The sequence below is a fragment of the Tiliqua scincoides genome, chromosome 1 (assembly GCF_035046505.1).
Source record: "Tiliqua scincoides isolate rTilSci1 chromosome 1, rTilSci1.hap2, whole genome shotgun sequence".
Taxonomy (NCBI): domain Eukaryota; kingdom Metazoa; phylum Chordata; class Lepidosauria; order Squamata; family Scincidae; genus Tiliqua; species Tiliqua scincoides.
This window is the reverse complement of record NC_089821.1, coordinates 68,268,203-68,291,259: the sequence shown is the minus strand read 5'-3', so window position 1 is coordinate 68,291,259 and position 23,057 is coordinate 68,268,203. Positions and strand designations below refer to the sequence as shown.

At 44.4% G+C, this 23,057-nt stretch overlaps 4 protein-coding genes across 4 annotated transcripts; 1 reads left to right on the top strand and 3 right to left on the bottom strand.

Annotated features, from left to right (window-relative positions):
• Window positions 1-1,353: 1,353 nt before the first annotated feature.
• LOC136654396 (olfactory receptor 5AP2-like) lies at window positions 1,354-2,301 on the top strand. The gene has a single exon (XM_066631403.1). The coding sequence runs from the start codon at window positions 1,360-1,362 to the stop codon at window positions 2,299-2,301; it is 942 nt and encodes a 313-aa protein (XP_066487500.1). The 5' UTR covers window positions 1,354-1,359.
• Window positions 2,302-5,101: 2,800 nt separating this feature from the next.
• LOC136644698 (olfactory receptor 5AR1-like) lies at window positions 5,102-6,046 on the bottom strand. Its single transcript, XM_066620775.1, has one exon. It carries the CDS (start codon window positions 6,044-6,046, stop codon window positions 5,102-5,104), a length of 945 nt encoding a protein of 314 aa, XP_066476872.1.
• A 4,088-nt stretch (window positions 6,047-10,134) lies between these two features.
• Window positions 10,135-11,076, bottom strand: LOC136644690 (olfactory receptor 5AP2-like). The gene has a single exon (XM_066620762.1). The coding sequence runs from the start codon at window positions 11,074-11,076 to the stop codon at window positions 10,135-10,137; it is 942 nt and encodes a 313-aa protein (XP_066476859.1).
• Window positions 11,077-19,801: 8,725 nt separating this feature from the next.
• On the bottom strand, window positions 19,802-20,761 carry LOC136654391 (olfactory receptor 5AR1-like). The gene has a single exon (XM_066631388.1). It carries the CDS (start codon window positions 20,738-20,740, stop codon window positions 19,802-19,804), a length of 939 nt encoding a protein of 312 aa, XP_066487485.1. The 5' UTR covers window positions 20,741-20,761.
• Window positions 20,762-23,057: the final 2,296 nt, after the last annotated feature.

Here is a 23,057-nt window from a genome sequence, read left to right as displayed (position 1 = left end):
CCATCTTCTCCCAAGGAGACCATGGAGGTCTTGGACTGGTTCCTGATATCAGCAGTAGACTGAACAAACTTAAATTAAATCAGGAGAAGGCTGAGTTACTGTCAGAAAATGGTGACCTAGGAAAAATATTCGGCTTGGTAGCACTACCCTTGAAAGTAGTTTGGAGGTGCTCCTAGATTTGACTTTAAAACTGAATTGTCAGATATTGGCTGGTCCAGGAGCAGTGTTCCTTCGAAAAGTTAGTACTGCTCTGTGGAGTCTCCCATGCTGGTCATCTTCCCGGCGGTTGGCACAATCCAAGGTGTTGTTGATGGTCTATTCAGTGAAGGCAGTTTGGTATGCGGGTACTTGGGGGATTTTCTCCTCATGTATGAGTCTGCTCATGCTGTGAAATAATCACAGGTGGCCCTTTTGACGTGTGGCTGATGGTGACCAACCAGCAACAGAGCTTTTATGGAAGAGTGCCTTTGCCCTTAAAAACAACAAAGGCAGCCAAGAGAAATCAGTGGCACCCTAATTAAAAGCACTGCAAAGTTCAGTGGAAAGTGAAACAGTCTTCAGACTCATGCAGAAGGCCAAAGAGGAGTAGGCAGTCCTACATTTGAGGGGGAGAGAGTTCTAGAGGCCAGGCACATGTCCAAGGAGAGAAAAGGGGTGGGGAGGTTTCAAAAAGAGGGGCTAAGATCCAGCGTGTGTGACTGCTGCTGATCCGTACCCTCTTCCCCAATATGCCCCTGGTTCTTCGCTTGAAGCATCCCATTACTCCCCCTCCCTCCCCGCAGCCATAGCTCACTCCTGTGGCTGACTTACCCGCCCCTGTGGAGCTGCTGCCATGTGTGCCGCACCTCTCACCATTTGATGACATTGGCCCAGCAGTTAGCGACAGTAGTGTAGCTTTTGCACCACTGTAAAGGACCTTGTGCTGACGAGATGCTAATTGGCTAGTCTTTCAAAGAAAGGTTGGGTTACTATTTGTGGTATCCATTAATAATTCTTAGCATTTGTATAGCACTTTACTGAGTGTGCCAAGCCCTTCATATGTATTACCTTGTTGTAATCTTTACAGCAGCTCTATAAGGTGGATAAGTTTTATCATCCTCCAATTGCAGCTGGGGAGCTGAGGCTGAGAGGGAAGTCTATCTATTATGTTCATGACAGAGATGAGATTGAAACCAGGGAACACCTGATTGGTCTTCACCATTGCTCCATTTCTCATTGATGCATATTCAGTAGTATTTATTCACTGTTTATTATAATAAGTAATGAGACAGTAGCCAGAGTTAGTTAAAAAATGTGGTCTTTCCTCACAGCCTATCTGCTTTTTCCTCCCCACAACACAGCTTACATCTGGAGTAAATAATGGAACAGAATCACACTGTAGTGACAGAATTCTTCCTTGTGGGATTCACAGATCATCCCGAACTCAAAGTCCCTCTTTTCATCATGTTCTTGGTCATCTATATTACCACCCTGGTGGGAAATCTTGGAATAATCATACTCATCAGGGTTGACGCACAACTTCATACACCCATGTACTTTTTTCTAAGCAACTTGTCACTTGTGGATCTTGGGTATTCCACTGCCATTGCTCCCAAGATGCTGATGACCTTTATAGCAAGGAACAACACTCTTTCCTTTACAGGATGCACAGTGCAATTTTTTGTCTTCTGTGTCTTTGTAACCACTGAAGGCAGCCTTCTGGCTGTGATGGCCTATGATCGCTTCACAGCCATTAGCAACCCATTGCTGTATTTGATTGTGATGCCCACCAAACATTGCGTGGCATTAGTGATTGGTGCATACTTGTGTGGCTTGGTAAATGCAGCTGTTCATACTGCGTTGATATTTGGTCTGTCCTTCTGCAATTCAAATGTCATCAATCATTTTTTCTGTGACACCCCTCCCATTCTGAAGCTGTCCTGTTCAAACACTCATATCACTGACATTGTGCACTTCATCATGTCCACTGTAATTGCCTTGACTACTTTTCTGATTATCTTGGTCTCCTATATGTACATCCTCTTGGCCATCTTAAAGCTCCACTCGACCCAGGAGAGGCGCAAAGCCTTCTCCACCTGTGCTTCACACCTGACAGCTGTCATCATCTTTTATGGAACTATTATCTTCATGTATTTAAGGCCAAGCTCCAGTTTCTCTATGGACCAAGACAAAATTGTCTCTGTGTTTTACACTGTTGTGATTCCCATGCTCAACCCACTAATCTACAGCCTGAGGAACAAGGATGTGAAGAATGCCTTCTCAAGGATAGCAAAGAGAATGGTGCTGTCCCAGTACATATGATTTCTGTGATAACTGGGTTCACTGGACTGAACTGAGCAGCTGATGTCACACCCACAGAAAGACTCCTGTCTCAACAGCATATGAAGTATTTCTCCAAAGGCGAGAACTTGTTTATTCTTTCTTAATCTATTATATCTGTATGAAGAATAAGACTGTATGAAGAATTTGTATTGGTTGTGATTATTATGCCTTACAATAAATGAGCAAAAATCTAGTCCAGGGCTGACTTTTTAAGGCTTTCACTTTTGTTTTAATTGTTTTCATTTTCATTCATTCCATTCTTCATTGCTCCATTCTGTCCAAAGATTCAATGCTCATATACCATCACCACCACCTCTTGAAAGAAAATAGACAAGAGAAGGAAATTATACTTGGTCTTTCCCCTCCCTATTCTTCTCCTGCAACAAATCTTGGAGGATCATTTTTATGGAAAGTCAGCATTTCCTCAGCTCCAGTAAATAAACAGCAGTCTCCTGCCTACTCTCTTCTTCATTGTTGAAAGCATTGCAGTAAGGAAAAAATCAGTGCCTAAAATGCCTATCAGGAATGAGTTGCAAAGGCATTTATTTATTTATTTATTTATTTATTTATTTATTTATTTAGACGTAATAATTACCTTGCTGTCAAACTTCCACTTACTGAAAATGAGGCTTCTATTGAGAAAGTGGGCCTAAGGGTCTACTTTTACAAACAAAGTAGTGAGCTTTCACACAGGCCTACACTTTTTTTCTTTTTTTTTAAGTTTCTAAGGATGTTTGAATAAATTTAGGATATTTTTTGGGTGTTGAATCAAAAAATGGCAACAGTTTTGCCACCTTATATCCCGATTTAAGCAGCTTCCTCACAAGGAAATTGATGCCCATGGTTTCTTCACGAGGAAGCTACTTCAATCAGCATATAAGGCATCTCTGCTGTACCCCCAAAATTAGAACCAATCAGTCAGAACCATTGCCATTTTTTGATTCAGCACCCCAAATAGGACCCCAAGAATAGATCTAGCTTTTAAAACAACAAAATGTGTGTAGGCCTGTGTTATCAGTACTATTATTAAGAACATAAGAACAGCCCCGCTGGATCAGGCCATAGGCCCATCTAGTTCAGCTTCCTGTATCTCACAGGGACCCACCAAATGCCTCAGGGAGCACAGCAGATAACAAGAGACCTGCATCCTGGTGCCCTCCCTTGCATCTGGCATTCTGACATAGCCCATTTCTAAAATCAGGAGGTTGCACATACACATCATGCCTTGTAACCCATAATGGATGCTTCCTCCAGAAATTTGTCCAATTCCGTTTTAAATGCATCTATACCCAATGCCATCACCACATCTTGTAGCAAAGAGTTCCGCAGATTAACTACACACTGAGTAAAGAAATATTTTCTTTTGTCTGTCCTAACTCTCCCAACACTCAGTTTTAGTGGTAGTCCCCTGGTTCTGGTGTTATGTGAGAGGGAAAAGAGCACCTCTCTAGCCACACTATCCTTCCCACGCATAATTTTGTATGTCTCAATCATGTTCCCTATCAGGCGTCTCTTTTTGTACTGATGTATTGTACTGATGTAACCAGGACCATTATACTGATGTACCATTTTTTGTTTCCTTCCTTTGTCTAAATGGTCTTGTGCATATACTGAAACAAGCTTGTATTTCCCCAAGGCCAACCCAACTCTGTAAGTCAGCTTCTAATCCAGTTTTTCTCAATGTTTGCTCTCCTCCATACCACTTCAAATGGTCCACTTATTTGAAATAGCACCTGAAGCAACTGGCGATGTCATAATTGACAGTTACTTCTGGGTTAGGAGACGTTATGATGCAACAAACATCAGTAACAGGCTCAGGAGGGCTCTTTTGAGCATGGAAAAGCATGCTTTGGAACCTCCTACCACTCTTTTTTGTGTCATGTTCCTGGTCTCACTGCCTGGTGGCAGGTGTCCAAGAGTCCCACAAGTACCACCAGACCACAACACCTCAAATACCACTGGTGGTACCCGTACTACTGATTAAGAAACATTGCTCTAAACTACTTCTTTAGATGCTCTAATGCAGGCTGTTGGGGCTCCTACAATATGTCCCCCATCCTTTTGCTTACCATCTGCCCAACAAAGAGTTCTGTAGAACTGAAAAGACTGCTGTTTGATGCAAACAATAACTAAATGAAGAAACAAAGTATCATTCCACTTGAATGACAGCGGTGTTATATGTTTTTATTTCAAGGGCACATGTTTATAAATTATAACTATAAATTAAAAGTGTACCAGGTAGGTGATATAGGTGGCATAGTGTTAGCAGATGCAGCCATAGTCATTACCCACGCACACACACCCCCTGGGTCTGGCCCAACCAGCCTACAGTGACCAAAATGTAGAGGTGTTAACAGTTTTCTGTTTTATTTTTTTTCCACAAATATCAGGATTTTTTATTTACAAAAATGAGAAATGCAGAAAGTGGGGTTATGTGTTTTTATTTCAGTCAACAGTCAACAAAACCTTTATTAGGCATAAACATTTGATAGGTGAGAACTCTGTAGTTTTTATTTCATTATCACAGAAAAATCACACCTCTACTACTCATGATGGATATGAAACTATTACAAAATCTAAAGAAATCCCAAATCTGAAACCATTCTGGTTCCAAGTATTTTGGATAAGGGATACTCAACCTGTAGTTAATATTGATATTCTGGAATTTTCATGCTGGGCTTAGGGAGTGCTGTGGGGACAACTGTTAATGCTTACCAGTTACAATGAATAGCCATTAAATTAAGGGATATAGACAAATATGAGATCAAGTGCAAGATGGTTACTGTCGTTGAGAGACAACTTTTCTCCCCAGTATCCTTTTGAAAGCCTCTTTTACTTCTTTGTTTCTCAGGCTGTATATGAGCGGATTCAACATGGGTATAACAAGAGTATAAAACACAGCAATGATTTTGTCCTGTTCCATAGAGTATTTTGAAGTGGGACGTAAGTACATGAAAGCACCCGTTCCATAGAAAATGGTGACAGCTGTAAGGTGGGAGGCACAGGTGGAGAAGGCTTTATACCTGCCCTCAGCTGAGTTGATCCTCAGGATGGCAACAAATATGTACATGTAAGAGATAAGAATGGTCAGGATAGTAACTGATACAAGTGCTATAGAGAAGATGAAATGAAATAGATCGATAGCACGTGTGTCTGAGCAGGAGAGCTTTAGGATAGGGGGCACATCGCAGAAGAAATGGTTGATGATATTGGATTTGCAAAAGGAAAGAGTAAATATAAGTGGAGTATGAACAACTGCATTCACACAGCTTGTTAGATATGAAGCAGCCACTAGCAGTTTACAGAACTGTTTAGACATGATAGCAGTATATAAGAGTGGGTTGCAAATAGCAATGAAGCGGTCATATGCCATCACACCTAGAAGACAGCATTCACAAGATACCGCAATGCACATAAAGAAAAATTGCATGGCGCAACCAGTGAATGATATAGTTTTTTTTTCTGCTACAAACGTAATCAGTGTTCTGGGAGCAATGACACTGGAATAACTAATATCCAATAGCGACAGATTACTTAGGAAAAAGTACATAGGAGTGTGAAGCCGGGAGTCAATCCAGATTAATGTTACCATGCCAACATTCCCTGTCATGGTCAACAAGTAAATCAATAAGAACCCTGTGAAGAGGACAAGCTGCAGCCTTGGGTTATCTGTGAATCCTAGGAAAATGAACTCAGTGATTGTAGTGAAGTTTGTCTCTGCCATTGAAGCAAGTGAGGCTCTCACCCTGCAAATAAGAACACAAGTATGACAAGGAAAGAGTATAAGGTCCAAATGTAATGTGATATAAAGTCACACTCTCCCTTTTACCTGTCTTTTTATTTTAAAACCAAAGCCTTGATCCAAGGAAGAATAATATAATTGTAATCTATAGGGATTCCAAATATGTTCTAAGAAGCAAGGCCGATTAGTTTGAGAAGTCTGGCTTGTTAATCTTTCTGAATAGGATGAAAACCTCTAACTTAGTTACTCTTCCTAGGTAATCTTGCAAGCTTATTTCCGTACCTCTACAATTTTCTAGGTAATATGGCAATTTTCTAGGTAATCTTGCAAGCACATTTCTATACCTCTATAATATACTGCTACAATTTTCTTAAATAGTTGATAGCTCCTGTGCCGACACAAGCAGGTAGGTTTGCGCTAGTCTCCCAAGGCTGGTGTGGGAGTCTGGCAAGGGCGAGGAGGGAGGCAAACAGGGGCATTATGGGGAGCATGGAGAGTGGGCAGTGGGAAGGCTCATGGGTGGCTCAGGGCAGGGAGGGAGGGGGGTGGAGCCAGGATCCGGCGCTAAGGCTGGATCCTAGCCACACTCAGTACACTGTTGGGCAGCTCAAATCTGCGCCATCGATTTAGATGGCGCAGATCCTAGTAGCCCCTTTGGGGCTGCTGCCATTTTACCTCAGGTTGAGCCTCAGCCAGCCCCAACGCTGCACTGTACAAAGTGCAGGCCTACAGGCCAGCCTGTTCCAGCCCACAGGATTGGGCTGTTAATGTAAAAATTATGTTGAGCAGTTTAACTTTTTACAAGATCTGCCACAGTCTGACATGAGGTCAGCCATGTGGATTCCTGTTGCACAAACATTCCTATAGTGGTGGGAGGGTTCAAGATGAAAGTATAGAAAGTATACTAGGAAATGATTTTCTGGCTGTACTACTATATTCCCTCTTGAATTGTGGCCCCCAAGCTATTAGTTTGGACTCTTATGTTTGAAATGAAGAATGCCAGGTGCTTGTGAACTACCTAGAGGTATCTTGCTGGCTACTGTTAGGCACAGAAAACCATTAGGACATGGCTTCTCAAACTAGGACATTACAACACCCCAGCCTGAGGATCCTGGCCTCTGACCCCTTAAGGAGCAGGGGGAGGCAGCAATGCGATCCCCAGGATCGCATTGCTAAGGGGGGGGGGTGCAGAGACTGGCATTTACTTACCAGTCCTTGCAACAGCCTCTCGGGGGTGCAGGGACCCTACATGACCCTCCGCAGGGCTCCCCAGCCTTCTGAAAGTGAATGTGGAGGAATCGCACTCCACTTCCGGTTTTGCGGAGGCAGGGCACGATTGCTCTGCTTTCACATTGGGGAGCCCTGTGGAGTGTCGTGCAGGGCTCCTCGCACTTGCAGGAGGCTGTTGCAGGGACTGTTAAGTACATGCCAGTCCCTGGGCTCCCCTTAGCGATGCAATCCTCCCCCCACCCCCGCAAGAATTTAGAGCGGCTCAAACTCTTCCTGAGAGTTGATTGATTAACTCTCCCTGAGAGTTTGAGAGCTGATGCATTAGGACATTCAGACACTGATACATTCTATGCATTATCTATGAACTTCCTAAATTGTAAGTCTGCAGTGAAGACTTGTGTTGTTTTTAGTATTTGTACAGTGCCCTAGAATTTGAGGGATGAGGATGATACAAAGAAGAAGAAAAACAAACACAACAGCAACAAGAACACAAACAAGAAGGGCATTATAAGTCATAAGAGTGGAACCTGCTCACCCACATTGGGCTAACCTGAGTGCTGAGTGTTCCTTGCCTTTTGTATCGCCTTTCTATACACAGCATTCAGCTAGTCTTGTTGGGTTCTCAGTGAGCTGCAATATTGACCACATTCCCCCAGCATTCATGAACCTCATAAGGTGAACAGAACTCTTTTAAGCTAAACCACCAACTGCCTTTGTGAGGAAGAGGAGGAGGACAAGCAAAGCCAGCAAGGCAGGGATCACCATAACCGCCTGCTGTGCTTTCGACAGCAGAATTGTTTTCAAATGGAATGTGGGTCACACTGAAAGCTACTTAGGAGTTGGGAAAGTGGCATACTAATGTCCAGAAGAATATTAAAATAAAGCTTCCTGATGAAATGCTCGACTCTGGAACACCTTGCCATAATACTGAGTGAACAACATAATATAGTGAACAAGACTCTGGGTCATGAAGGGATAACTGCATTAAGAGTCTGAAATTTTGAGATTGCTATTAATTGCATGGCACATTAATCTTACCTAGAAACGCCCCAACTAGGTTCAGAAGTCCACTTGTTGCACCATTATATGTCTCTGGCATTCTCTAAAGCAAGGAGAATAGAAGCAGTGTTTGGATGACAACCACAGTGCTGACCTCATGGTGACTTAAGACAGCTCTTTGGTGGTGTCAGAGGGACATGGTCTCTGTAGCTCTTTGCAAGAAGAGTGAGGAAGCCTCCCAATGAGAGCAAGATATATTGTCATCCTGTGTTCCCCAAGAGATTTGACTTGGATCAATGTGAGTTGGAATTATTTTCTTTAATGTGTATTTTGCTACAGTCCCCATAGGTTTAAGACATTATCTATGAAGGACACAAATAGGTGCATCGTTAACATTATCTTTATGGCAATGACAGAAAATAGGGAACTTCTGGTTTTTGATGGAAAACATACAGGAGGGCAGAAGGTCGGATCTAGAGGGAAGAGCTGCAGTTAAGCCCAAATATACATCTGAAGCTCACCAGTTTGAGATCACTTGGAAGCTTCCGTGAGCAGCAAGATCTTGAGAAGCGACTGACCAACTGAGCTGAGTTTTTCTACCTGCTCTTTGGCAAGAGCAAAGAAGCTGCCCTTGGCTGCTCTTCCAGTGAGAGAAGAAGGAGCTGTTTGTCAGGCAGTCTTAGGGAGATAACTGAGGTCAGATGTGTCACCAGACTGTGAAAAGATCCATCTGAAATGTTGTTCTTGAAAAATTAGAACTTTTTGTTATTGTAAAAACCCCCTTGGAGGTTTAGAGAAAACCTGCCTGTGTGAACCGCCTTGTATTAAAGTCAAAGGAGTAGTCAAATGACCAAGAAAGGTGGAATATAAATGCTGATGATGATGATTTGACATCTATTTTGTTCATACCACATAAATATGGAACCTTTTTCCCTTATAGCATCAAGAATGATTCATTAGTTTTCCACAGCACAGGAATCTGGGCCCTCTGGGACACCCTGCCCACTCCAGGCTCCCATCCAGTCTCCCAGAAGCCCCAATTACCTATCTGCTTTACCTGGTTCTGCACCTATAAGCAGAGCCAGACGGAGCTCCTGTTGATGGACTGAGACAGGTCTTGTGGGGTAACAAGACCCAGGTGGGCTGTGATTTGGGACCTTGAGGGGCGGTGATGAGGCCCCAGGGCCGTTGGCAGGAACAGTGTGAAGGAACAGGGCCCCAATGTGCTGACAAGATTAAATAGACTCAGCAAGACTCTGTCCCAGCCTCCGTGAGTGCCTGTATGATGGGGTGAGTCTGCAGCAGTCCCAAGGGGGGGTGGGCCAGGGTCCCACCATTGAGGTCACAGGGTCTTATGTGTCTTTAAGCCATTTGGAGCAATTGCTCCCAATTGGGCCCTACGCCTAAGGGTCCCTGCACTAGGGTAATCTACACTAATATTGTCAAATACACACAACACCACATTGCAAGTTTTATAGAGAAGAGCAAAAAATTTAATTTTCTTCTGAATTCTTAAAAAGTCAGTAATGTTTGTTTATACTGTTTATTTTTTATTTTTTTTTTACCATACTTGAATTACATAATATATTGATCAAAAATTATTTACAGCAAATTTACAGCATAAAAATTTATTTTTCTGAAAAAGTTCTGTAATCTCTGAGATTCTACAGACCTTGGTTGTGAACCATTTTTTGCCATGCAAAAAATGTTTCCAATTGGATCCCACAGCTCCTAAGTCTGGCCCTGTTGAGGACACATACTGATGCTAACTAGTTAAGATCTATGATCGCTGCAATAAAATATGTAGTAAGTTTTGAAATATGGGACCATGCCAATGATGTTTAGGGTCTCAGAGAGACCCTTCTTTCAAGCATCCTTTTGAAAGCCTCTTTCACCTCCTTGTTTCTCAAACTATAGATGAGCGGATTCAACATGGGTATTACAAGGGTATAAAACACAGAGATGATTTCGTCCTCTTCCATGGAATATTTTGATCTGGGACGTAAGTACATGAAAATAACTGTTCCATACAATATGGTGACAGCTGAAAGGTGGGAAGCACAGGTAGAGAAGGCTTTGTACCTGCCCTCAGCTGAGTTGATCCGCAGGATGGCAACAAATATGTATATGTAAGAGATAAGAATGGTCAAAATAGTTACAAATATAATTGCCGCAGAGAAGGTGAAATGAATCAGATCAGTGACAAGTGTGTCCGAGCAGGAGAGTTTTAGGATAGGGGGCAGATCACAAAAGAAATGGTTGATGATATTGGATTTGCAAAAGGAAAGAGTAAATATAAATGGAGTCTGAAGAACTGCATTCACACAGCTTGTTAGATATGAAGCAGCCACTAGCAGTTTACAGAACGGTCTGGACATGATAGCGGTATACAAGAGGGGGTTGCAGACAGCAACAAAGCGATCATATGCCATCACGCCTAGCAGGCAGCATTCACAAGACAAAGCAATGCACAGAAAGAAAAACTGCAGGGCGCAACCAGTGAATGAAATCGTGTTTTTTTCTGCTACAAAGGTAATCAATGCCTGAGGAGCAATCACACTGGAATAGCCGATATCTAAGAGAGACAGATTGCTTAGGAAAAAGTACATGGGCGTGTGAAGCCGGGAATCAATCCAGATTAAGGTCACCATGCCAATGTTCCCTGTCAGGATCAACAAGTAAATCGCTAAGAACCCTGTGAAGAGGACAAGTTGCAGTCTTGGGTTATTTGTGAATCCCAGCAGAATGAACTCAGTACTTGTGGTGACATTTGTCTCTGCCATTGAAGTGAATTAGGTTATCACCTGCAAATTATCATCATCATCATCATCATCATCATCATCATCATCATCTTCTTATTCTTATTCTTATTGTTATTCTTATTCTTATTCTTATTATACACGATTTCTACAGCATCTTTCTCACTGACTCTCACAATGAGTGAGATTCTTACCAACCCATAGGCAGTTTCACATAGGTGTTTCACATAGGCAGGCTATCACCAAACCTCATTTTTGTTACAAATTGTGTTTTTTTAAAATAACAATTAATGTTTTTATAAGACAATTGTAGAACTCTTCATTTCCAGATGTTTTCCATCACAGTGTGTTCATCGTTCTTTTTGCTGACACATTTCATCCAAGTTTCCACCACGAGAAACCGCAAATTGGCCAGGTGCTATTTATTCTTGCCAGCTGACCTCCACACACCTCCACCTTGCAGCAGTTTATTGCAGTGACTCGCTCGCCTGCTCGCGGCCCAGTGATCGACAGCAACAGAGACAGTGACAGCTCTCTCCCAACAGCTTATCAGCGGCATCAGCCTGTCTTCCAAATCACAGCCAGGGTTACCCCCACCTGGCTTCTTTGGGCAGGGCAACAGGTTAACCTCCAGACCACACCACCTACCCAAATGACAAATAAGACCGTATGACAGTGAAAGAGTATTGATGATACAAATATGATACAAATATGAGTACTGATATAATACAAAGTCACATACATTTTTCACCTGCTTTTTCCCCCAGAAGCATGGACTATTAAGAAATAATGCAGTAGAGTGAATGCTTTCAATATATGTTCTAGGTCCTAGTCTCTAGGTCTCTAGAATCTAGGAGAAACAGAGACTCATTCATCTGGGAAATCTACGCTGTTAATCTAGGCAAAATGGAAACTTCTAAAATGGCTACAGTCTAGCTCATATTACAAAGCAAATTTCCGTACCTCCACTGCAGTTACCTTCTATTGTGTGTAACTTTGAGGCACTCCACTTTTAAGATGGTTGTTTTACCAGGAATGACAATTCTATGGTCTACCCCAGAATGATATGAGGTCGCCCAGCTCTTTAGAATAGTCTGAGGCTAGTTGGTGACCATTGTGGAACTGTGAAGGACTTTTTTGTTCCTTAGCTGATTGGCTCCAGTCATAGATTATGTCCTGGGCCAGTGGCACAAAAGCCACTCTGAAAGCAAATGGGCAGAAGCTGCCTGTACAAATGGTTGGAGGACCTGTGTGCATGCAGATGGTTCTCACGTGCCTCACTGGAGCAGATAAGGTGACAGCAGAGTCAGTTTGGGGGCAGTTCAGGGGGGATTGGTATGTTGAGTGAGCTAAACCAAGGGCAATGCAGGGTGAGAGGGGGAGGATCTTGTTGGCAGTGGCATATGTTGAGATCCTATCTCGCTTTTGCTGGCTCAACATTCCCCTTGCCCCTCCTTGAATGTATGCCAGCTAAGTAGCTGGCATCAGTCCCATTGGTGTCCAGCTGGTCTAAGGACATATATCACTCAGGCTATCTGGTTGCTCCCCACTACAGCATGCAGTGCTCACTCTGTTGGTGGTGGGACCGGTGCTTTTCAACCTCTTCATAAATGACCTGGAGACAGGGTTGAGCAGTGAAGTGGCTAAGTTTGCAGACGACACCAAACTTTTCTGAGTGGTAAAAGAGACCAGAAGTGATTGTGAGGAGCTCCAGAAGGATCTCTCCAGACTGGCAGAATGGGCAGCAAAATGGCAGATGCGCTTCAATGTCAGTAAGTGTAAAGTCATGCACATTGGGGCAAAAAATCAAAACTTTAGATATAGGCTGATGGGTTCTGAGCTGTCTGTGACAGATCAGGAGAGAGATCTTGGGGTGGTGGTGGACAGGTCGATGAAAGTGTCGACCCAATGTGCAGCAGCAGTGAAGAAGGCCAATTCTATGCTTGGGATCATTAGGAAGGGTATTGAGAACAAAACAGCTAATAATATAATGCCGTTGTACAAATCTATGGTAAGGCCACACATGGAGTATTGTGTCCAGTTCTGGTCACCGCATCTCAAAAAAGACATAGTGGAAATGGTCTAGGTCATAGTGGAAAAGATAGTGGAAATGGAAAAGGTGCAAAAGAGAGCGACTAAGATGATTACGGGGCTGGGGCACCTTCCTTATGAGGAAAGGCTACGGCGTTTGGGCCTCTTCAGCCTAGAAAAGAGACGCCTGAGGGGGGACATGATTGAGACATACAAAATTATGCAGGGGATGGACAGAATGGATAGGGAGATGCTCTTTACACTCTCACATAATACCAGAACCAGGGGACATCCACTAAAATTGAGTGTTGGGCGGGTTAGGACAGACAAAAGAAAATATTTCTTTACTCAGCGTGTAGTCGGTCTGTGGAACTCCTTGCCACAGGATGTGGTGATGGCGTCTGACCTGGACGCCTTTAAAAGGGAATTGGACAAGTTTCTGGAGGAAAAATCCATTATGGGGTACAAGCCATGATGTGTATGCGCAACCTCCTGATTTTAGAAATGGGTTATGTCAGAATGCCAGATGCAAGGGAGGGCACCAGGATGAGGTCTCTTGTTATCTGGTGTGCTCCCTGGGGCATTTGGTGAGCCGCTGTGAGATACAGGAAGCTGGACTAGATGGGCCTATGGCCTGATCCAGTGGGGCTGTTCTTATGTTCTTATGTGCTGCATGCTATAGGCTATAAGATTGGGCTGCCCAATTTTCATTTTGGAGAAAATGAATACAATATGTTGGATAGTAACTGGAAGAATTGTTGCTATTATGCCTTGTTTGTCAGCTTCCTGAAGACATCTATCTGACCACTGTTGGAATCAATGTGCTGGGGCTGATCCAACCTGTAGCTGGATCCAACTTGGCTCTTCTTATGTCCAAAGGTAAAGCATATCTTTAGATGCCAACAGCATGAAGAAGAATGCTTGATAAAAATAATATTGTTACTGGTATTTGTGTGTGTTCATGTATATACGCTTAGCAATCCCTATAGTAGGCACATAGAGTAAGATTTACATACCCACCATCCCAACATCTATATCAGGAAGGAACAAAAACCTGTCTTACCCTGAATTAGAGACAGCAGAGAGGAAGTAGAAATTCATTGCTCCATACTGAATGATGCCAGAATATACATCATTCAGTATGGATGTATAGTCATCCATCTTTGTGATCTTGAGCCCTGATACTGAGGAAACCTCTGAATTCCCTTCCATTAATCTCTTACTGAAGTTGAGTATTTTGATATGAAATTAATTGGGCAAAGAGGCACTGTTTAAAGTGGTCTTCTTATTACATTTAGCAGGGGATTAGAAGCTGTCCCTTTTCACCCCTGTATGGTGACTCTTCCACATATTTCTTGTATTGTGAGCCCTTCAGAGAACCAATTATTTATTTGACTTGCTACGTATACTGCTTTGTGAAATCTTTTTTGTTGACAAGCATCATATAAATATTGATCCTCATCCTCATCATCCAAGACCAACACTGGCAAATTCAGCACAATCATCAGAATTATGTTTCACAGTGTAACATTCCTACCCAGAGGCTTCCTAGACATGCTTCTGTTCAACAACTGCTTTGCTTAGCTCTCTCATGAACACCTTTTGCCACTCCTGAATGACCATTAAACAAATTTGACTGTGTTTTTTTGGCTGAGGTTGGAATCCTCAATAACTTACAGGAGAGGAACATCCATTGTACTCCATCCATTGCACCAAGTGGGACTTCTTAGTAAAGTTGTGCAGGGTCCCATAATACAGTTGAATATAAGCTCTCCATTTTAACTCTTCTTGCCTTGATCTTCTATCCCTTTATTCTCAATGAATTAAAAGATTTGAAAGAACTGTGCCTTCTGAGTATGCGATGCCATGCAGAAAATTTTTATTCTGAGGAAGAATACATAAACATAAGTTTCAATTCCAAAAGATCACATAAATTGTCTGAAAGTGTCCTTCCAAGAGAAAAAGTAGACAAGGCTATCAATTCATGTTTTGTCAGTGAAACTGGTGAAACTGAGAGATGAAACGAACACAGATTTCATCCCCAAATGCAAGAGTGTTGCATTAATTAAGAAGGGATGTTTATATATTCTCCACTGTCATTAAGGGACATAAACCCTGAAGGCCATCACTGTGGATCCTTAATCCCCTTAAGTATTATCAGAGATTTGTGGATGATTACACAGCTTGTCCCAAGTCTAGTGCCTCACCTCACCTAAAATTCACCACTTGCAATAATTTAGTGTTGGATCCTTTAGTCCAGTGTAAAAATCTGAGCCCAGTTTTCTTCCCAACGAATTGAAAATCAAAGATTTCATTCTTCCTCAGTATGCATAGTCACAATGGAGAAGACCACTCACTGGTTCCACATTACCCAAGATTATACAAAGGGAAGCCATGGGGGAGAATTCTGTAGAAAAGAACAGAAAAGATATTTGGATGGTTAGGAGCAACCAGCAGCAATTTATAAAAAGGACACATGGCCTGTAACCAGGTGTTAAAAGGTGTAAAAAGTGTTTAAAAAAAAATGTTGTTAAAAAGGCCAGGACTCAGAAGGCTTGTCTGAAAAGAAAGGTCTTCAGGCCTTGCCAGAAAGTTTCAAGAGAGGGAGCAGTTCATAAGTTAAGGGGGAGGGGATTCCATACCGTTGGTGCCACCACTAAGAAGGCCCTATTTCTCGCTGCTGCTCCAAGTACCTCCCTGGGCGGCAGCACTTGTAAAAATGCCTTCTCTGATGACCTGAGTGGACGAGCCGGATTGTGTGGGAGTAGGTGATCTCAAAGATACCCTGGCCCAGAGCAGTATAGGGCTTATCAGAGGAAGCACTGCATGGGCCATCCATTGTGCTATCCTGAGACATACAGTGTCTCACATAGAGGCCTACCCATCTGACCGCACTCACACATATCCCATGATCTTTGCTTTGACACTGGCAGCTGCCAGCATGACTGTCAGTGTGATGCCCTTTCTGTCCCTGCCACTGTTTGCCTCATTAACTGATGGTAGCAGAAAACCAATGCAGCAGAAGGCTTGTGTTCACTCAGAAGCGCCCCCCCTTGGAGTCCAAGGAGTGAGAATGCTACACACCCTGAGAGCAAAGACCCCCACCTTGCCCATAAAGGACCACAGTGAGGCCATCTGAGATAATAACTAGGATGGGAAGAAGGAATCTCTATCTGCTAACAAGGAGACATGAGGTGGTCCAGCCAATATCTTTCTTGAACAGTATCAATGATGGAGCAGCATTGGAAAGAGAAATACACAGGTGGAGTTGCCAACCATCTGTGCCCAGCAAGGCTTTGATGTCATTGCAAGTTATCCAACAGACACCCAAGAAACAGGTCCCCATGAGGTCTTGCTGCACCAGTTCATTCACTGGTTGCCATGGAATCTGCAAAGCAACAGGGGCCCTGCAAGGACAGGTTGGCAACCTCACTAATCAACAGCTGAGCTCCCATTGGTCACTGAGGACAGGCAGGCTGTAGCTTTCCCTTGCAGTTTGTACAGTATTTTCACCAGTGGGAAAACTTCCTGTAGGGAGCAAGGAGAAACACAGAGAGCGAGTGACAAGGAATTGACAACAGCATCAGTCACACCTGTTCTCTGGCTTGAGCTGCATACTCAGATTTTGTGAGGGAGAGGGGTACCACCAGAGTATACGTGCAATAGTTCCTTGTGAAGGGGGAGAGCATGGAACATTACCTTTCCCTCTCCTGATGGGGCAGCAATTAGGGGCAGGTCCAAGGGGGAGCCCTGAGTGCGTGTTCCCCCCAAACTGTTTGCCAGCAGGGAAGGGCGCCTGCTGGGGTGAGGAGCAAAATCGGGAAGACGGAACGCTCACTGTGCAGGGCACTGGCAAGATTGGCTGGAATGGGAACCCAGGTCTACCCAGCTGGTAGACCTGGGCTCCAAGTCCAGGCAGGAGCCCAGATTTACCAGTGGGGTAGACCAGGACTCCCGCCTGGACTTGGAGCCCAGATCTACCTGCTGGATAGTCTTGGGCTCCCACCCAGAACTACTGACTGGGTAGACCTGGGCTCCCATTCCAGTCAACAGCTACAAAACCAGGCGGGAGTCCAGGTCTACCATAGAGACCATAAGTTAAATTGGGAGCCCAGGTCTATCCGGCAGGTAGGAGTGGGAAGTCCAGGTGAAAGAGCAGGTCTCCCAGCCCAGCAAACTTCAGCCATGGAGGCCATCAAGTTCAACCTGGAGCCCCGGTCTACCCACCTAGTTGACCTGGGCTCTGGAGTTGGTAGCGATCATGGCCCCCCCAAACATAAACACTGGATCCGTCCCTGGCAGCAATAGAACTCTACAGGATTACTGTTCAGCCCCCTGTAGCAATGATGCAGTCCTGACAAACCAGGGATGGAAATGTCCAACGTGGTTTGACTTAAGTCTAGAGTCATTGCCCCCCCCCCCGCAACTCAACTCGAAAACAGGTCACAATGGGAGAACGTTCTGAATTGCTGAGTCACCTTTTGTGACTCTAAAGGACTTGAGTCACTCCCCTTTTAAAAAAACCCACTGTGGAAAAAAACGGGGCTACTGCCGAGGGATGTGTTTGTGTCAGAGTTCTTTGATATCCCCTGATGTCTTGTCCCATCTGTAAACAGGGCGGAAGGGGGTGGGAGGGACTGCAAGAGAGTGGGGACAGAAGCGGCAAGAGGGAGGGAAGTCACACACAGCAGCTGCAAGGATTACTAGGATCCCAATTCTTGGCAGCTCTCCTCAGAAGCAGTCCCACTGTAGCCAGTCATTCAATCAGGCTTCCTCCACCCAAATAACAATGGAGCCAAAAGAAGCCATGCATTTGGGAAGCATGATTGCTATAAACTGCCTCTCCCCCTACTTCCCTGTCTCCTCCACCTTCCTGGGCTTCTCCAGCCAATTCCAAGGCAAGAAACCCCTTGGGTCCTCCTCCTGCCCTCCCTCAGCCAAAGAAAAAATCAAACCTTCCATCCTTTGTCCGGTGATCATCCGTTTCTTTCTTCCTATCAGAGATGGGGGAAAAGACCCCAGTCCCACCTCCCCCCCCCCCGCCCCCCGCTCTTCTGCTAAAGGAAACATCAGCCCTTCCCTGTTCCTGGCTGAAACTTCCCAGATGCTCACACTGTCTGAATGATGACCCCATGATGTTTTTCACTTGGTGAAAACAGTAAGCAAGCACACCTGGACACAGACAGACTCAAGCCTGCATGTGTGGGGACTAAGTACTGAGTCAGGAGCCCTTGACTCTGAGTCCATTTGCACAACTCACGAGTCCACAAGCCAGCAAAAAACATGCATTTTTGAAGATCGAGTCCAAGTCTTCTGAGTCGAGTTCCCACCCCTGTGAAAATGGGACAAATGGGGTTCATATGAGGCTGGCAGTACCAATGGTTGGAGCCACTGGCATTCACCAAAAGGGAGCAGACACTCGCTGCACTTAGTTGTTGCAAAGGGAAGGGATGTTTAGGCAAAACTGTTGATAGCAGAAACACTTAATAATTTTGAAGGGTCAGAAGGGGGAGTAGAGGCATGAGGCAGAGACACAGCATCAATGCATTGCGGCATGGAATTCCCTCTCCCCTTTGCTTTCCTGTGTGGGGTTCACTGAGGTAGAGGTTTCATCTGAATGCCTGTGTGTGGAGACCTGAGACAGAATACTTTCAATAAGAAGTCTAAGAAAACAGGAGTTAACATAATATCTTGCCATTCATGTTATGAAGGACAAGAGGTTGTGCCAAGTGCTCCCTTTGAGTGCCAAGTGCCCTTTCACCATGGCTCCCATCACCAAGTTTCAGCTTTGAGAGACCAGAGAAGTGTAGTCCCATACCACATGTCTGCGAATGGCTACCAAATGCAGTCTGTATCCTACAAGAGGCTTGCGCTGTTTCCAGCGCAGGATAGGGGCCAGAAGCGGCTCAGCCAGAGGCAAGAGGAATCTTTCCCCCTTATCCCTGGGTAAGGGCCACTGGCCCCTATGGATGTCCTCAGACTTGCGCTATCTCTTGAGGTGGCACAAGTCAGAGGAGAATGGAACGACTTGAAGCTGCTCCATTCTCCCCTGGAATGGAGGTTGGAATCCAGCATAACTGCCTGATCCCAGCCCTGCCTCCCAGTCTTCGCCTGCCCACCCTCTGCGGCTGTCCAACGCCTGCCCTCCCCCCACCCAGGAACGCCTGCCTCCTGCCTCCTCCCTGCCGCTGACATCCCTAACCCCTCTCACATCCCTCCTGCATCCCTTCCACATTCAATCCCCTCTCCTCCCTGTTTTGGTCTCTCACTGACAGTGTTACTCCAGTGTGTGAGTGATGTTCAAGCTACATAGGCAGAGCATTTTTCTGGCATTGAGCTGACACCTGTGGCGTATCTGTCAGTAGGTTGACTTCTACACCAGCAGGACTGTTTACATGGACTTATGCCAGGATGTTTCAAGAATAGGATTGGGTCTTTAGACCTGTCCAGACCTTTAGAGAACAGGCTATCTCTATTCTTCATATTGTAGCACTGAATGTCCTGGGTAATCAGAGACACTCAATGGATTTTCCAAGATTGACACACACACACACACACACACACACACATGCAACTCACTTATAGACATTACTGAATTTCCCTTTTTTTAGCTGCTAGATTTGCAAGTTTGAATGGCACTTAAAAACAATTGAAGTCACATACTACTTTTTCTCCTGTAAATCCAAGTTTTAATACAAATCCACCTAAACAAAACTGTTCACCGGGAAAAAAATTTCCTTTGTGTAGTTCTGTACAAGGCATCCTTCACCTCCTTGTTTCTCAAACTATAGATCAGGGGGTTTAGCATAGGAATTACTAGAGTATAGAACACAGAGATGATTTTATCCTCATTCACTGCAAAATTAGAGTTGGGTCTTAAGTACATAAATATGACAGTTCCGTAGAAAATGGTCACAGCAGTCAAGTGAGAAGCACATGTGGAGAAAGTCTTGCGCCTGCCTGTAGCGGAACTGATTCGAAGAATGGCTGCCAGGATGTAAGTATAGGAAACCAGAATGGTCAAAATAGTACTTGACACAACAATGGTGGAGAAGGTAAAGTGCACAATGTCCGTAATGTGTGTGTCAGAGCAAGACAGTTTCAGGATGGGGGGCACGTCACAGAAGAAGTGATTAATGATATTGGAGCCACAGAAAGACAAATTGAATATTAGACTGGTCTGAACAAGGGCATTCACAAAGCCACAGGCATATGCCACCACCACCAGCAGAATGCAGAGTCTTCTGGACATGATAACTGTATACAGCAGGGGGCTGCAGATGGCTGTGAAGCGATCATAGGCCATGGCAGCCAGGAGGTAACATTCACTGGACACGCCAATACAGAAGAAGAAGAACTGGACGGCACATTCTTTGAACGGAATCGCTTGGCTTTCTCTTGTGAAAGTTACCAGCATTCTTGGAGCAATGACTGTTGAATAGCCAACATCCAAGAGAGACAAATTGCTGAGGAAGAAGTACATGGGAGTATGAAGTCGAGTATCAATCCTAATCAGCAAAATCATCCCAAGATTTCCCATCAGGGTTAAGACATAGATAAACAGAAAAAGGAAGAAGAGGGGAGTATGGAGCACTGGATGGTCTGTGAATCCCAGGAAGATGAACTCCATCACAGTGGTGTGGTTTTTCTTCATCATTTAGCCCAGATGAAGTCTACTCTGCAGGTGAATAGGTGAGGTCACAATTAGACAAGCACCAGGACAGGAGCAAATCCTCCTCCCTTACTAAGCCCTGTTATGTATTCATGCAAATCAGAGAATCTTGAACCAACTCATGTGACTTTAATCCTGCCCCCAGTTCTACATAAGCAGATCCCAGTGATCTGCTCTACAGACTCTGCACAGTGCTTTTAATTGCAGGTTATCAATACAATAGATGAGCGAAACAGAACATGAACACAACCCATTTTCAAAGTATTTCCTAAGAGTGCAGCTGCAATCTACTGAGGTTGACTGACAGAGAGCAATTTCAAACCAAGCAAAACTGAACAAAACCTCTTGATGGCTGAAATGGGACTGAGACTGACATTTCATGTAGTAAGATCATTGGGAATACTAGGCTGCCTATCCAATGTAGGAGATAACCAGTTGACTGGGAAGATGACTAAGGGCGCAATCCTAACCCTTTATGTCAGTACTTACCAGCACTGGTATAGCGGTGCCAATGGGGCGTGTGCTGCATCCTGCAGTTGAGTGTCACTCACGGAGGCCTCCTCAAAGTAAGGGAATGTTTGTTCCCTTACCTCAGAGCTGCATTGCCCTTATGTCACTACTGGAAAGCACTGACATAAGGAGTTAGGATTGCGCCCTAACAACCCAACATGTTAGAACAAAGCCCCATTGATTTCAATAAGACTAACTTACTTCCATGTGTGCTTAGCCAGCAGACTGAAATGACGGATAACACAAATGTTGCCCTGATGATCTGCAGTCATTCAATTTACCTGCAACGACAACAGCAGTAGGGACAAGGCACTAAACAACCTCTCAATAGCTTCCAGAATGCCCAAACCTAGAATGAGTCCAAAACAGAAAGATCAGGCTGCTATCGACCCAGAAGTTGCTTCTCTTGCATCATTTGCACAGCGTTCCCCCCTCCCCCCTGCCGGCAAGTAGCGAACTTGGTTATCCCAAACAGCAGATAAATGTGAGCCTTACAATCCTAAAACAGTCCTTTTATCTCCTCCTCTGGCTGGGTGGAGGTTGCTGCAGATTGCTCTTTAATCACCTAGTCTGAGAAAAAGAAAAGAATCCCTGAGGATTTGTTTACAAGCTATATGGTTTTATTCTTCAGAGAACAAATATTTTGATTTCCCTTGCAAGCAAATCACTAAGAGATAATAGGCCATTTATGTATCATGCAGAGTTTCGAGGTCCAGTTCAATCAAATTAAAATTATGTTCTTTCATTCTTTTTTAATCACAAAGTGCATCAAATATGAAGCACACTTCTGCACCAATTGTCCAGCATGGTGACATCCTAGTAGCTTTTAATGTGTCTTCTGGGGAGCTCTGGGTTCTTTACTGGGATTATTATTATTATTACTACTACTACTACTACTACTACTACTACAAAATGGTAATTGTGTAACAACAACACCTCAACATTCTTGGCCTTGAGGAAATTACCCCAGCTAAGCTCCAGAAAACAGTGTTGCTTTTTCTGAGCAAGAATCCTATCATCATCATCATCATCATCATCATCATCATCATCATCATCATCATCAGGGCCATAGTATTCAACACACTTTGGGATCAAATGAACTTCTGTACAACTTCTGTACAACGTCTCTCATCAGTGCCTATGCACCGACTCTGTTGTCTCCAGCAGAAGCTAAAGACAAATTCTACGATGACCTGGTCACCACTATCAAGAAGATCCCCGAAAAAGAGCCATTGTTCATTCTCAGAGATTTCTATGCTAGAGTTGGTACTGATCACAGTTTTTGGCCCACTTGCTTAGGCCAGTTTGGCACTGGGAGGATGAACGAAAATGGCCAACGCCTGCTAGAGTTTTGCTGTCATCACAGTTTCTGCGTCAGCAACAGCCGCTTGCGCCAATAAGGCACTAGCGGCTGATTGCCCCCTCCCTGCCTCATGCACTCAGGCTGAGGCTGGGGCCGTGATTGGCTGTCGTGGCCAGGGGAGGCGGGACTAGAGCTCCAGCTCGGAGTGTGCGCTCCGGCTGGGCTCAGTTGGTTCCCAGCCAGCAACCCCACTTGCCCGCCCTGTAACCAGTCTGGGATTAGCTGGTTGCTTTCTAAGGGCCGGGTAGGAATTTTTTGCAGTCATCTTGATTGGCCCTGGGATGGCTGTTTTTTTGCCTACCTCAGACTAGCAATGGGTGGTGCGGTTCTTAGGCCCAAGATGGGTTTGGTCACTCCCAGTTGAGGGCAGGATACGTGCGGGGCTGGGTAGGTAGGTACTTGGCTCAGTGTCTATGCAAGGCAGCAGGG

What these genes read in the sequence shown, in the direction of transcription:
- LOC136654391 (XM_066631388.1), bottom strand. Translation starts at nt 20,740, where the DNA reads ATGATGAAGAAAAACCACACCACTGTGATGGAGTTCATCTTCCTGGGA.
- LOC136654396 (XM_066631403.1), top strand. Translation starts at nt 1,360, where the DNA reads ATGGAACAGAATCACACTGTAGTGACAGAATTCTTCCTTGTGGGATTC.
- LOC136644690 (XM_066620762.1), bottom strand. Translation starts at nt 11,076, where the DNA reads ATGGCAGAGACAAATGTCACCACAAGTACTGAGTTCATTCTGCTGGGA.
- LOC136644698 (XM_066620775.1), bottom strand. Translation starts at nt 6,046, where the DNA reads ATGGCAGAGACAAACTTCACTACAATCACTGAGTTCATTTTCCTAGGA.